The sequence below is a fragment of the Oryx dammah genome, unplaced genomic scaffold (assembly GCF_014754425.2).
Source record: "Oryx dammah isolate SB20612 unplaced genomic scaffold, SCBI_Odam_1.1 HiC_scaffold_11084, whole genome shotgun sequence".
Classification (NCBI taxonomy): domain Eukaryota; kingdom Metazoa; phylum Chordata; class Mammalia; order Artiodactyla; family Bovidae; genus Oryx; species Oryx dammah.
In genome coordinates this window covers 1-15,029 of record NW_024080478.1, presented here as the reverse complement: position 1 = coordinate 15,029, position 15,029 = coordinate 1, and the positions used below count along the sequence as shown (strand labels likewise).

Here is a 15,029-nt window from a genome sequence, read left to right as displayed (position 1 = left end):
GGTTCCCACGTCCAGCACCATCATACTGGGAGCTGGGATAGCAACCCTTGGATGTGGGCACACAAGCATTCAGACCACAGCACTGCTCTTCCTCCTCTGCATCCTGTAGCCCCAGACATACTCGTGTTACCCAAGACACGGACATGGGCGTAGTGACAGCAGTTGCCGCTGTGAAAAGGCAAGGAAAGATGTTTAAAAAGCTGCCCAGTTATGACCCAGCAATCCCACTGCTGGGCATACACAGCAAGGAAACCAGAACTGAAAGAGACACATGTACCCCAGTGTTCATCGCAGCACTGTTTATAACAGCCAGGGCATGGAAGCAACCTAGATGTCCATCAGCAGACGAATGGATAAGAAAGCCGTGGTACATATACACAATGGAGTATTACTCAGCCGTTAAAAAGAATACATTTGAATCAGTTTTAATGAAGTGGATCAAAGTGGAGCTGATTATGCGGAGTGAAGTAAGCCAGAAAGAACAACACCAATACAGTATACTAGCGCATATATATGGAATTTAGAAAGATGGTAACGATAACCCTGTATGCGAGACAGCAAAAGAGACACAGATGTATAGAACAGTCTTTTGGACTCTGTGGGAGAGGGAGAGGGTGGGATGATTTGGGAGAATGGCATTGAAACATGTATGATATCATATAAGAAACGAATCGCCCGTCTAGGTTCAATGCAGGATACAGGATGCTTGGGGCTAGTGCACTGGGTCGACCCAGAGGGATGATACGGGGAGGGAGGAGGGAGGGAGGTTCAGGATGGGAAACACGTGTACACCCGTGGCAGATTCTTGTTGATGTATGGCAAAACCAATACAATATTGTAAAGTAAAAAAATAAAATAAAAAAATAAAATTTAAAACAAGCTGCCCAGGTCTCAATACACATTAGCTGGAAACAGCATCACTTGTCTTCAGTCATGGCAGGAGTCGGGGAGCTGGGACGAGGCCTTGGCACTGAGTTGACTCAGGGAACTGATGGCCTTTTGCTGATGCCACTGAGGGTCCCAGCAGCCTGCACTCATCAGAGTAGGAGACTTGGGTGGTTTCCTTTTCAACTGAAATGCACCTGTGTTCTAGAGTGGATCACAAGGTCCTTTCAGCCCCTTTGTTACGGCAAGGCCCTTTTGCACAGTCCACTTTGCTTTATTCTCATTGTTGCTGTTTAGTTCGCTAAGTAGTTGTCAACTCTTTGCAACACTGTGGACTGTAGCCCACCAGGCCCTCTGTCCATGGGATTCTCCAGGCAAGAATACTGGAGTGGGTTGCCATTTCCTTCTCCGGGGGATCTTCCTGACCCCGTTTCTTGCTTCTCCTGCATTGACAGGTGGATTCTTGACCACTAGTGCCCCCTGGGAAGCCCCTGAAGTGCCATATGTCCTTGCAATAGACACTTTTTGACCTGAAAGTATGTAAAGAGTAACACTATCCACAGAATCTGCTTTATTATCTCTGGATTTGCCTCTTGATAAGGTGCCTTCCTTATCAAGAGAAGAGCAGTTCTCCTGGGTTTCCTTACCCTCCTGCTCTCCACCCGGGCGCAATTTCCCAATAAAATCTCTTGCTTTGTCAGCGCATGTGTCTCCTCGGACAATTCATTTCCGAGTGTTAGACAAGAGCCAGTTTCGGGCCCTGGAAGGGGTCAGCCTTCCTGCAACAAATGGCGACTCTGGTGGGACTCTTCTCCTCTGAGACTGACATCCTGACCACTCGGGGTACTCAGGGGCCAGCTTGCCTGCCAATGGACCAGACCCAGCGGCCGCAACTGGGACCCCTTGGTCCCTGGTCTCCTCCTGACGCGGACAACTGGCCAGAGTGCCCCGACCGGTAAGGAACAAGAGATTTATTGACCTCTCTCCCCTTCCCTCTCTCTTTCCTCTCCTTAACCTTTCCTTTCCTTCCCTTCCATGTTTTTCTGGTCCCCTGGTCCTGGATGCAGGAATCTGGTTGAAAGGCCCCCAGCCAGAGCTGAGGATTGGAGACTGATCACCTCCTCTTGGCAGAGAACTTGAATTCTGGTTCTGGTCTGGTCTGATTTCTGGTAGGGGTGAGTTCCAGTCCTCCCCTCTCTGGAGGCCCAGGGAAAAGTCCCATGACGCCTGGGTATCTATAGGTGGCAGGAGACGTCTGTAAGGCCACCCCTCTCACCGCACCTCTCCCGCCTCCTCCCCCTTCTTTCAACCTGGCTTTCTTTCCTCCCTTGAAATCTTTGATGTTAGTACTTGGCCCTAGTGGTGCAGAAGTTAAAGCGTCTGCCTGCAATGTGGGAGACCTGGGTTTGATCCCTGGGTTGGGAAGATCCTCTGGAGAAGGAAATGGCAACCCACTCCAGTATTCTTACCTGGAGAATCCCATGGACGGAGGAGCTTGGTGGGCTACAGTCCATGGGTTGCAAAGAGTCGGGCACCACTGAGCAACTTCACTTTCATTTTCACTTTCAAGGTGCCTTCCACAGCATGAGGTGGATCCCGCTGGGGAAGGTGGTCCTGAGACCATCTTTGGGTTTGTCCACACCCCTTGCAGAGTGTAGTTTACTGAAGCCTGAACTAACTGCACGGTTGAGGACATTTGAATGGTCCTAGTGATGGTGGTCTCTTTAGGTTATTGGACTGCACAGGCTTGTATTGTGCCTTACTGATTATGAGTCCTATTTTTGCTGAGTTTGAAATGCATAGTAAAGGATTGCTCGATTGTTTATTTTGTTTAGGTTGATACCCAAGGACCAATATTACTGCGGTGTCCTCTATTTCACTGGGAGTGATATTTTCAATAAGAATATGCGAGCTCATGCCCTAGAAAAAGGCTTCACAATCAATGAATACAAAATCCGTCCCTTGGGTGTCACTGGTGAGTATTTGTGTCTGCATCGGAGGTAATCCCAGTCATCTGGATATTTTGGTTTAGCAACTTTGGTTTTTCTAAGAGCCTTTAAGTAACCATGGCAGTTAATTGTAGTTTCTTTAGAATTGTTAGTCCCTCAGGCAACAAAGAAAGCTTTGCTCCATAGGTGTTCCCAGGCCCTCAGCTCATGATGACGAGATTTAGTTATTTTCTGTGTTAGAATGGATTAAGTTCTTTCTACTTCCGTGGTCAGTAAAAAAAGAAGAAACTCTTATTGACCTAAAGGATTTTTGTTTTCTTCAATGTGCCTCCAAGATTTCTGGAAAACTCAGGTGTTGCTCCTTTCAGTGTCAGGCCAGACTTGGTAGCTTTGACTCCAAACTTTCAAAGTTTAAAGAGTAAGAATTGCTTAGTCTGTTTTATAGATCTTGTTAGCATTTCACAGTATATTTATTATGTGGTCTACTCTTATCTACTAGGAGAATGAAGATTTCGTCTTTTTGTCCTAAAACTGTAAAGTAGGGCTGTGCTTCTCACATGTCAGTGGGTGTACAGACTACATGGGACCCTCCCTAAATGCAGGTTTCACTTCAGTGGGCTTTGCGGGGCTGCTGCATTGCCAGTCCAGGGACCGTGTGCTGAGTTGCAGAGGAGCTCACCGGAGTCTCTTCTCTGGCACAGGGGAGATCCAGCAGAGAGGAGAGTCATGGATTAGGGTCACTGCAAAGGGCCAGAGTTGCGGTATTCAGGTCCGTTGTGTAGCACTGGTGATACGCGTGTGGCAAAGCACGAACAGAAGCTCTTGAGGGAGGTCTTTTTAAGTCGCTTGTGGACTATTTTCTTTTCCCTCTGAAAGCAAGTCCTATCCAGCTCTCCCTCCTGACCCCTCTGTAACTGAGCTGCAGAACTGGCTCATGAGGAAGGTCTCTTGGCCCTCCTTGCAGGCGTCGCCGGGGAGCCCCTGCCCGTGGACAGTGAGAAGGACGTTTTCGACTACATCCAGTGGAAGTACCGTGAGCCCAAGGACCGAAGCGAGTGAGGCCCGTCCTCCCCGGCACAGCCCAGTCAGAGTCTTAATTTATTTCTTAAGCTTTGCTGTGTAAGGGTCTGTGGTGTTTTTAAATAACTATTTCTTCTTCATGCCGTAACCTGCACTATAGTCAATAAAACCTCTTGTATGATGATCAGCTGTGATCTAGTTCTTACTTTATTAGCAAACGTTTAAATTTATATATTCTGTTCATGACTGCACGTTACTGAGGGTCAGTAGAGAGAATTAAGAGATGAGATGATAACAAATCCTAAATGGGGATTTGTATTTTCTCATTTCCTGCCCTTATGTTATAAACTACATTACCTCGTTACCTTTCCTCCTGTTTACTGACTATAAATCAGTTAAAGTGCACCCAGGGGCCAGCCTCTGGAAGAGGGTTCGGGCTTTTTTAGAGATTAGAGAACTTCATAAATTTCACTTTTTTCTTTGCTTGACCCATATTTGATTTTAAATCTGTAGCAATTGATTGTAATCCATCAGAAAGAACTTCCCTAATTCAGTTCAGTCCAGTCACTCAGTTGTGTCCGACTTTGTGTGCCCCGTGGACTGCAGCACAGCAGGCTGCCCTGTCCTTCACTATTTCCCGGAGCTTGCGCAAACTCATGTCCATTGCGTCGGTGATGCCATCCAACCATCTCGTCCTCTGTCATCCCCTTCTCCTGCCTTCATCTTTCCCTGCATCAGGGTCTTTTCCAGCATTCACCCATTTGTATCAAATATGACCATTTAAACTTAAATAGACAAAGATTTCACTTTTTTCCCCTTGTTTTCCTCCAGTGTAACTTTTGAGTACAGGTGGTCAGGCACTCCTTGAAAGCCCAAGCTTTGAAATACAGAAATTATATCAATACAAAAATATGAAAAGTTCTTAAATAGTAAGGCCACTGAAAACAAAATAATGGAAAAGTGCTTTGGAACTTGCAATGGGTTATACCAACATAGGCTATTATCTTTTGAATCTTATATCTTTATTAACCAAGTTTCCGTTTTGTAGCGAGATGGCATTTCCCTTCCAAGAAATGAAGGATTATAAGCAGTAGGGGTTTTAAGGAAATTTTCCCTGGTAAGCTAATTTAACAACAGATGACCTGTCACTCCACGTTCCCGTCAGGTATCAGAACTTCACCAGAAATTACTTAAAAGATTTATTTGAACTAACCGAATGACTAGATGAACTTAAATTTGTTCTAGAATCATGTCCACTTTTCTGCAGAAACAGACAAAAAGCCAAACTAGTTTCTATTCATCACAAGACAGCTTCTGCAGCTCAGTTTGTTTCACTTATTACAAGATTGGATTTTAAGATGTGTAGATGGGAAAATGTGCGAGTGCATGCCTGAGACTTCTGCTGGGTTAGACCTGCAGCTGTTAGGGTTTCTGGCACACTTTCAACCGTCCGCGGTGTGGACGAGCCACCTGCCTCCGACACACTAGCCCGGCCTTACAGTTACAGCGCTGGAACACACCCAGAACTGGGCCAAAGTCGTAATACCTCTTAGGGCAGGCCTGTCCCCCCTGTCGCTGCGGTTTACAGACTTTGGTCCAAAAATGATGAGCGCAGCAAAATCCAGGCCCGCAGTCTAAATTTTTGAGACACTTTTGTCCCTTTTTTGCTGTAACAAGATTGACACAGGCTTTAGTGATAAGCAGGTGGCTTGTCGGGGTGTGACTGGGGTGAGGCAAGGCAGGGGAGGATAAGCCGGCAAAGTTAGGCTGGAGCAGCATGCCCGGCTCCAAGGCTGAGCACAGCAGTGAAACGGACAGCTCTCCCGAGCAGAAGATACTGCCTGAGGAGGCGGAGAGCAGGAGGAGAAGAGGGCAGCAGAAGATGGGATGGTTGGATGACATCACTGATTCAATGGACGTGAACTTGGGCAAACTTCGGGAGATGGTGAGGGACAGGGAAGCCTGGCGTGCTGCAGTCCATGGGATCGCAAAGAGTTAGACGTGACTGCGGCTGAACAACAACCGAGTTAAAACATCTGTCAGAGAAAGATGGGGTTTCCTGTCTTGAGACATAAAGTAAGTATCACTCGTCAGTGTTTTAGTAAAGGGGATGTGTACTGATATGCTAAGAGACCACTGCTTACACGGGGACCAGGTAACCTAAAGACACCACCAGGAGCAGCCAGTTCACCCTCAAACATTCCAGCTGCTTTCTGTCAAAGGTTGGATTTTAAGATTACAGTTGTTTCAAAAGCATCTTAGTGAAGTTTGTATTTTGTTTGAGAGTGAAAAGTTACTGCATCTGTGTTCATCTCTTTTATTTTGTATTTTTTTAAAAACAAGCTTATTGGCTTATATTTGTTGGATGTATTTTTTTAAATTGGGCTATGTTTGTGTTAGTTGCTCAGTCACGTCTGACTCTTCATGACCCCATGGACTGTACAGGCTGCCAGGCTCCTCTGTCCATGGGATTTTCCAGGGAAGGATACTAGAGTGGGGTGCCATCTCCTATTCCAGGGGTTCTTGACCCCTGCTGCTGCTGCTGCTGCTGTGAAGTCTCTTCAGTCGTGTCCGACTCTGTGCGACCCCAGAGATGGCAGCCTGCCAGGCTCCCCCGTCCCTGGGATTCTCCAGGTAAGAACTCTGGCTTGGGTTGCCATTGCCTTCTCCAGTGCATGAAAGTGAAGAGTGAAAGTGAAGTCGCTCAGTCGTGTCTGACTCTTAGCGACCCCATGGACTGCAGCCCCCCAGGTTCTTCCGTCCATGGGACTTTCCAGGCCAGAGTACTGGAGTGGGGTGCCATTGAGCCACTCATATATATATGGGAGCCCATATATATATATATATATGTACACACACTCATATTTAGAATGCTGCTCTTACCCTTCCCGGTTTGTGACGTTCCAGTATTTGGCTTCCTCGTGCGTTTGTTTTGCTGAACTGGGAGCGCCGTTGTCCCCGTCTCCAGCTCTGGGGGTACGTTTTCCCGTAGAGTACAGACATCTGAGAGACAAGCGGGCGGGGTTAGAGAACGAGAGCCACGGGCAGGTGCCTCTTCAGGCTGCCAGAGAGTTTGGCAGGGCCTCTGCCTTCAGTCTCTCTATAACTGTCTAGGTTTCTGGGACACGGGCACTAAATATTTATATCTCACATAAGGCAAAGAAAGGGAGTTAAGAAACTGAATCAAAGCGGAAACAGTGATTCCAACTTGCACCCTTCCTTTAAAATCATCTCCACGTTGCTGGCAAGAGTTGTTGCCAGGAAAGGAACTATTTTGCTGCATCGAAAAGAGGCAGCTGGGGAGATTCCCTTCCAGAATGACTTCAGGGAACCTTTAGAGAGTGCCTGTCGTGGGACGTCGTCGTCCAAGAGACCCAGGTGCTGCCTCCGCCTCGTCGGAGCACAGCGGTCCTGTCGAGCTCTGGGCCGACTCACTGTTCACGCAGAGCATCCCGGGGCAGCACATGATGTCATGCTGGCACCGCCTCCGTGTTCTGCGGCAGGTGGCGCAGAACGGTTCCCCTTTCCGAAGTTTGATGCAGAATTTTCCAGTACCGCAGTCGTCGTCAGACGCACACTCTGAATCCTGCGAAGGGACATTTGTTCACAGGGCTAGAGAATCCACGGAGATGTAAGCCAGCTTTTTAATGCAGGCAGGAGGTGGAGGGAGCCGAATGCTGAGGCCCTTGAGACGTTGCCACCAGCCTCTAGCAGCATCTTCATTTCTTTCCACTAGAGTTGGTTTTCTCCCACGAAGGGGAGAGCAAATCACCAACAAAGAGACCTGTGTGCTGCAAGGGTTATTCGTGTGTGAAAAATTGTCCTACTTGTAAACCCAGAATCTAATTTTTATGCTCTTTGTGAAAATGGAAGAAAATGTTTTCCCTTGTGTCGTAGAGATGGTTATGAGATTTAAAATATATATATATTTGTTTATTTCTTTATTTGGCTGCACCAGGCCTTCGTTGTAGCCGTGGGATCTAGTTCCCTGATCAGGAATCGAACCCAGGCCCCCTCCACTGGGAGTGCACAGTCCCAGCCAGTGGACCACCAAGAAAGTCCCTGATGACGAGATTCTTGCTCTGTGGCTAGAAGCCCTCGACACTGCTACAGTTTAATGAGATGGAAGCCTGGTGTTTGTGCAGCTTTTATCTAGCTGACCTTTTGACTCCATCAGTCACCATTGGCCAAGTAGCCCTCGGGGGACCTCACCCAAGTCACTTGATTCTTAGGGATGCCTCATTTGCAGAGGAACAGATTCCAAAGACCAGCTTTTCTCATCTACAACTGATGCTTTTTCAAACAGATATGAAAATTTCTTATGAAACAGTTCTGTGAAGTGAGAGGGTGACAAGCTGGTGCTCCTTGCCACATAGCATTAAACGAATAACTCCCATATTCCCTGACTGCATGGCCTTAGTTAAATCCCTTAGCATCTCTGAGTTGCATTTTCATCATCCGTTGTTAGGAGGCGTGACAACGATCTCAAGCTCTAAGGAAGCAAGGTATTATGTATCAGAGGCCTGGCACGTGGCACGGCCTTCTCGGTGTTCACTTCCTCTCTGATTTATAGGCGAACTGAGAGCTCAGTGCCCTGAAAAGCCACTAGGCTTCTTGGGTGAGTTAATGCTAAGGTGACTGGATTCTCCCAGGAGGCCTTCAATCCAGCTCACAGCCTTTCCAGCTCCCAGGCTAGTTGAGATGAACCATTTCAGACCCCGATCTGGGTGATGCTTCATGCAAATCCAGCACCCAGCCCTCCTCCCTTGCAGGGCGTTACCTCCTGGTCCCCTTGTTTATCAGCAGAGTTCTTAACGCTGAAATCCATAACCAGGGCTCCCAGGGGGGCGCACAGCCAGCTGAGCCCCAGCAGGACCACCAGCACCATTCTCGACCCTCTCAGACCTCCCCACATCCTCCTCGAAGCTGGGCAGCTCTGCACCCGCAGTGGAGCTTTGGCCGAGATGGAAACTCAGCAAGTTGCTGGGAACTGCTTTTTCTGAAAGAGAAGGGCAGAAGGTGTGTGAAATGCGATAAGCGAGGTCTGATCTGCAGGTTCCCTCCTGAACTATTTATAGACACATCCCCTCCTTTCTCCCTGCTCCCTACTCCATTTCCTTCCTTCTTACCCCACACAGGCTAGAACAAATCCCTGCAAATCTGTTTGATCAATAGTTCCAAACAAGGACTCAGTCGAGTTGGGAGCACAGACAGGACTGCAGCCGCTGCTCCTCCAGCGGTTGAATCCCTCTTAATTAGGGCCTATCAAAGTCAGTTCAAAGGGGCCAGCAGAGGAGCAGGATGTCTGTATCAAAGGCAGACTCTGGTAATCACCTGCATTTCCTACCTTCCATCATCCTGTAGGGGAGGGGGAGTCCGCTCTAAGATCTGTTTTCACAGCTAATTGTGCTCCCAAGAAAGAATGGCTCCTATTAGCCAATGTGCTACGTGGGATGCCAAAAACCAATGAGTTACAAACATACTGAGACATTTTATGTTTTTTTTTTTAATTTTTATTTTTACTTTATTTTGCTTTACAATGCTGTATTGGTTTTGCCGTACATTGACATGAATCAGCCACGGGTGTACATGAGTTCCCAATCCTGAACCCCTCTCCCACCTGCCACCCATATCATCTCTCTGGATCATCCCCGTGCACCAGCCCCAAGCATCCTGTATCCTGTATCGTACATAGACTGGCGATTCATTTCTTACATGATAGTATACATGTTTCAATGCCGTTCTCCCAAATCATCCCACCCTCTCCCTCTCCCTCTCCCACCAAGGATCTCATTCAAATATGAAGGAGAAATCAAAAGCTTTACAGACAAGCAAAAGCTGAGAGAATTCAGCACCACCAAACCAGCTCTCCAACAAACGCTAAAGGATCTTCTCTAGACAGGAAACACAAAAAGGGCGTATAAACCCGAACCCATAACAATAACGTAAATGGCAATGAGCCATTCTAAACTATGCTCAGGGAGTGAAGACTGTGCTCAGGTAGGAAGGAGGGAAGATGCCTCTGATTAGCTCTGGCATCCAGATGTAAAGAGCCCAGCAGCTTAAGAGCTGTGAATGTAACAGCACCTGTTCCGGCTAAATGTCAATTGGAAAAGAATTCTCCTTAAGATGAAAATGGAGCTGTTTGAAGTTAGGATTATTTAATTAGGAAAATAATGAGATGTACGAAAATTGCCCTTTTAATGAGAACCCCAGGAAGCCCATTGTATATACAGATTTACACAACTTAATAGGAAGTTTGGGTGCATTTTATTGAGCAGTGGATTTAACTTGTGTTGTATGGTGGTGAATTGACTGAAGCAGAACAGTCTCCAATATAACAGATTTCAGAGGGAATTTCATGCATTTTAATTTAAACTTTTATAACTTCTGCTTCATCCCCTTTTGTCTGATTATTTTTTCATGTCAAACTGTTACCTAAGTCAAACAATTTTGACATGCACTTATCTTCCTGGTGGCTCAGACGGTAAAGAATCTACCTGTAATGCAGGAGACCCAGGTTCAATCCCTGGGTCAGAAAGATCCCCTGGAGAAGGGAACGGCAACCCACTCCAGTATTCTTGCCTGGAGAATTCATGGATCGAGTCGCCTGGCCGGCTATAGTCCATGGAGTCGCAAAGAGTTGCATATGACTGAGTTACCAACACTTTGTCACTGCCTAAGTACTTTAAGGGTAGAACAGTCTGAATTTGGATCGAAAAATGCCTTTACTGTTGGCTTTGTTCTCAGGGTAAATTCATCCCAGTTCCTGGGATGTAAGGTACCCTTTAAAATCTAAAGACGCATTTTTTCTATGCCATCAATGTCATTCTTAGTATCACTGGGTCTTCTTCCAGAACCAGCTGACCTCAGTTGTCAAGATGAACCTGGATATTCTGTGCCAGGGGACCATTCTCAGCCTCAAAGGCTGCCCAGTGCCCTGGCGGCTGGGGCAGGCAACCTGAGGCTCTGTTACTTGGCTCTCTTCCTAGTGTTGGGATGTCTGCCTCCATTGTGTGGAGTGAGGAGCTATTTCTTCTGCAAGTACTACTTTTTCATGTAAACCAGCATCAAACACCCTTTGATAGCAGGATATGCCTGGTGACTAGGTGTGTTACAGAATTTATTTTGACGTTGGACAATTATGACCAAAGATAAAGGAGAAAGCCCCAGAGTTTGTTCCTTGCTGGGTTTCTCTGTTTCCTGTTACCTAACTGAAGAGAGAATATTAGGGCAGAAGAAGCAGCTGGCAAAACACACAGACAAAAAGGACTGGCACAAATATTCACTGAGTACTTTGTATGGAGCAGAGCCTATGATTAGGTATTAGGAATAAAAGATAAAAATGGTCCTTGCCCTTGAGGAGTTAATGTCCAGAACACATATATGTAGAGATAATTTCTATATATTATGACAAACACTGACAAAAAGTAAGAAATGTGGGGCTGGAGGATCACAGAGGAGGGCGTGATTAGCCCTGTAGAGGAGGGATTATTTGAGCTGGGTTTTGTGGGTTGAGTAGGAGTTCCCTAGGTTAAGAAGCAGGGGATGATACGCCTCAGGCCCAGACAGTGTAGTGTGAACAGGGGCAGGAAGACACATATCAGTTCTAGAGGGTCTGTGTGTCCGGAGCAGATGGCGGAGAGACCTGAGAAGGCTAGATTGTGAAAAGCTGATAACAGGCAAAGGGAACCAGAAGACGTTATTTCATAAGCAGAAGAAAGTCACTGGGGATATTTGAACTTGAAAATTACAGGATCTACTTTTAAATGCTTTTTAGGAGCGCAGTGCTGGCAGCAATGTGGAGCTGGGGTTACAGTGGGTGAAAGTGAATGTGGGGCCAATAAAGAGGAGGTGGAGGAAGCGAAGAAGAAGGCTGATGTGAGCGGGCGACACGCTGACAGTGAGGACCACCAAGGATGGGATTTTGCACGTGGATCTCCATCGCCTGATGTGAGTGAAACGGAGGAGTTCACGTCACCCTGACATTTCTAATTCTGTGCACAGGTGGACGGTTATGGCTTCCCAGGCGGCACTAGGGGTAAAGAAGCCACCTGCCAACGCAGGAGACCTAAGGGAAGTGGGTTCGATCCCCGGGTCGGGAAGATCCCCTGGAGGAGGGCATGGCAACCCACTCCAGTAATCTTGCCTGGAGAATCTCACTGTCAGAGGAGGCTGGGGGCTACAGTCCACGGGGTCACAAAGAGTCAGACACACTGAAGCAACTAAGCATGTGCATGGATGGTCATGCACTGTAGACGGAATTAGGGATGGAAAGTGGGTTGGGGGCAGTGGGACAGAGGCCAGGAGCACTGTGATCCAAGTCATCAAGCCTTTGCTGGGTATCCATGGTGGAGACAGAAGATTAACCCCTGTGTCCTCCGGGAGGAACACTCCCACGGACGAGAGGCAGGAGGCTGCAAACGGGCAACAAGCCTGAAAAGCAGGCTTCTCCTCTCTGTCTCTGTCTGATTTTCTCTCAGCCTTGCAAGACTGAGAGCTTCAGAGTCGGGTGGACCTGATTGGAGCACCACACGGGCCTTCCCTGTAGCCCCTGACTCCCGGAGGCCTCCATCTGCCCACTGTAGTGTTTATAAAACTATTGTGATTGGACACTGTTTTGTCTCTACAACTATAGACAGAGGTGTCATCTTTGTATCCTCATGCTTGGAAGGCCTGGCACATAGTAGAAGCTCCATGCATTGTTTTATGTGACGGAGGACTACATAAATAAATGCATTTATTGCGACTTTGAACAAGACCCTCCACCTTTCTGGGCTGCATCGCCACAACCGTAAAGTGGGCATGACTCCCCATAAGTCCTACATTTGGAGGGTTCAGGGCGTGACTTTGTGTAGCGGGCCTGGTGCAGTAACTGGCACTCATACGCTCTGTCCCAGGCCACCCTCACGTAAAGCTCAGAACCCAGCACACCACACGGCCCTTCCTCGGAGGTGCTCAGCAGAAGTTTGTGTAATACAATAGTTGTGGTTATTCAGCAGTTTAGTCGCATCCTACTCTTCCCGACCCCACGGACTGCAGCACGCCAGGCTTCCGCATCCCTCACCATCTCCTGGAGCTTGCCCAAGTTCATGTCCATTGAATCGGTGATGCCATCCAACCATCTCATCCTCTGTCGTCCTCCTCTCCTTCTGCCTTCAGTGTAATCCTATGCACCAAAGAAAAATCCACCCCCACCCCCAGTTGCCTGTTATTTCTAGGTCTCCCAAAGGCCAGAGTGACCTTGAGGACTATACTAGAGTCTCCCTGGAAGATGACCTGGGGTGTTTCCAGATCTGCAGAGGCTGCTTGCGGATAACAATCAGGGTTCCTCAGCCAGGACGCCCCGTGGCTGTGCTCACCACCCTCAGGCTGAGCTCGGTCCCTGCGGCTTAGAGCTGATGGAGCAGTGGGAAGTGGATGCCACGGAGGAGCAGAGGGGAGAGAAAGGCTTCAGAAGTGTTTCTGCTGAAAAGGAATTGATGCTTCTGACCTGTGGTGTTGGAGAAGACTCGTGAGAGTCCCTTGGACTACACGGAGATCCAACCAGTCCATCCTAAAGGGGATCAGTCCTGAGTGTTCATTGGAAGGACTGATGCTGAAGCTGAAACTCCAATACTTTGGCTACCTCATGTGAAGCGCTGACTCATTGGAAAAGACCCTCATGCAGGGAGGGATTGGGGGCAGGAGGAGAAGGACGACAGACGATGAGATGGCTAGATGGCATCACCGACTCGATGGACGTGAGTTTGGGTAAACTCAAATGGTGAAGGACAGGGAGGCCTGGTGTGCTGCGGTCCATGGGGTCGCAAAGAGTCGGACACGACTGGCCGACTGAAACCCAACAGTAGGTCAGGGCCCCTGAGTTCCCAGATGCAGACGGCGGAGCCCTGCCCGCTCCCCATGCTGGGAACCTGGCCCCTCCCGTGAGGACGCCCTAATGTGCTCTCCTGCCCTGGATGCCCCTGGTGAGGACTGTGGGCCAACCGACAACCCGAGCTGGTCCTCCTCATGCCTCAGGGAGCTCCTGGCCCAAAGGAAGGGCGGGATCGGGGAGTATAGACTGAGCTCAGGGGAAATTAAAATTCTCGAAAAGAATTTCCACCCCCCACCCCGGTTCGGCAAGGAGGGAGATGTGATTCCCAGCCCGGGAAGTGGGGTGCCGGCTGGTGTGCAAGAGCTGACAGCTGTGCCCTCCAGTGACAGCCGCTGTAGTTCACATCGAAGTCAGCACTGTGATTTATATTCCCTTCCGAAAGCGAAGTTTTGTTATGGCTCCCGTGTCAAAACCAGTTTGATTTCCATACATTCTGCATCTCTTAAAATCAAAGGAACCAAAACGAGCAGGTCTTTGGCAGCGTCTCACAGGAAATGTTCAATAAGTGAAAGATGAGAGGGGCGGGTTGATTGCAGGATCCGTGTAATCACTGCAGCCGTGTAAACACTGAGGTCAGGAGGGGACCGCCGAGGAACTGTGTTTACCAGATGTCTTGCCCCTTCGGGTGGTTCCACTGCTGGAAATGGCTTGGATGCAGTCATGAAGATGGAGTCCGGCCCATCACCGATCTTGTGGCCTTGGCTGGGTCACGGGCCTCTCAGCCTCGGCTCCTTGTGGCCTGGAGGGCTCCTCCAGGCCAGGTTTTGGGGAATTTGCAGATAGATGATGGGGGAGGTGACTGGGATGTCACACACCCTGGAGGCACCACTTGGACCCAGACTGGTGTCTATGTGAGTGGCCCCCCTTCGGAGCTGTGCAGTCAGACGGTGTTAAGACCTCCCTTTTCTGCACAACTGCCTCAGCCCTCCTGACCCCACAGCAGATGTGTAGCTGAGAATGGCACCAGGGGCCCCTAGCTTGCTTAATCAAGGTTGTGCTCTGCCTTCTTTGGGCTGAAAAAATATTTGATGATGCTGAGTGTGATGCATGAATCCTAACTGCCTTGCCTGCCCTACCCCATTCCTGGGCACACGGCATACTTCTGTGTAATGGAGATCCCACGGACTAGGTGCTTGCGTTCACGCTGTGGTCTGAGGTCAGAGTCCCCACGTGCTCAGGTTCCCTGCCACCTTCTCCACACACTTGAAGGAGGGACGAGGAGCTCTGCAGGGGGCTCTTTCACGAGGGCGCTGATCCCACTCACGAGGGCCCCACCTCCAGCCCACGCGCCTCAAGAG

The 15,029-nt window shown here is 48.7% G+C and overlaps 2 protein-coding genes across 3 annotated transcripts; one reads left to right on the top strand and one right to left on the bottom strand.

Annotated features, from left to right (window-relative positions):
* The first annotated feature begins 2,403 nt into the window (after window positions 1-2,403).
* Window positions 2,404-4,041, top strand: LOC120860544 (DNA polymerase beta-like). 2 transcript variants are annotated; one of them, XM_040236362.1, is made up of 3 exons: window positions 2,404-2,860; window positions 3,536-3,595; window positions 3,799-4,041. In XM_040236362.1, exons 1-3 carry the CDS (start codon window positions 2,791-2,793, stop codon window positions 3,891-3,893), a joined length of 225 nt encoding a protein of 74 aa, XP_040092296.1. In that variant the 5' UTR covers window positions 2,404-2,790; the 3' UTR covers window positions 3,894-4,041. The 2 variants fall into 2 exon arrangements, 1 of the variants encoding a protein (XP_040092296.1); XR_005720353.1 differs by lacking the exon at window positions 3,536-3,595 and having other exon boundaries at window positions 2,732-2,860.
* Window positions 4,042-6,733: 2,692 nt separating this feature from the next.
* Window positions 6,734-8,742, bottom strand: LOC120860548 (dickkopf-related protein 4-like). Its single transcript, XM_040236363.1, has 3 exons — window positions 8,635-8,742; window positions 7,229-7,440; window positions 6,734-6,857 (listed from the first exon to the last, which is right to left on the bottom strand). The coding sequence occupies exons 1-3, from the start codon at window positions 8,740-8,742 to the stop codon at window positions 6,734-6,736; spliced, it is 444 nt and encodes a 147-aa protein (XP_040092297.1).
* Between the last annotated feature and the right edge of the window lie 6,287 nt (window positions 8,743-15,029).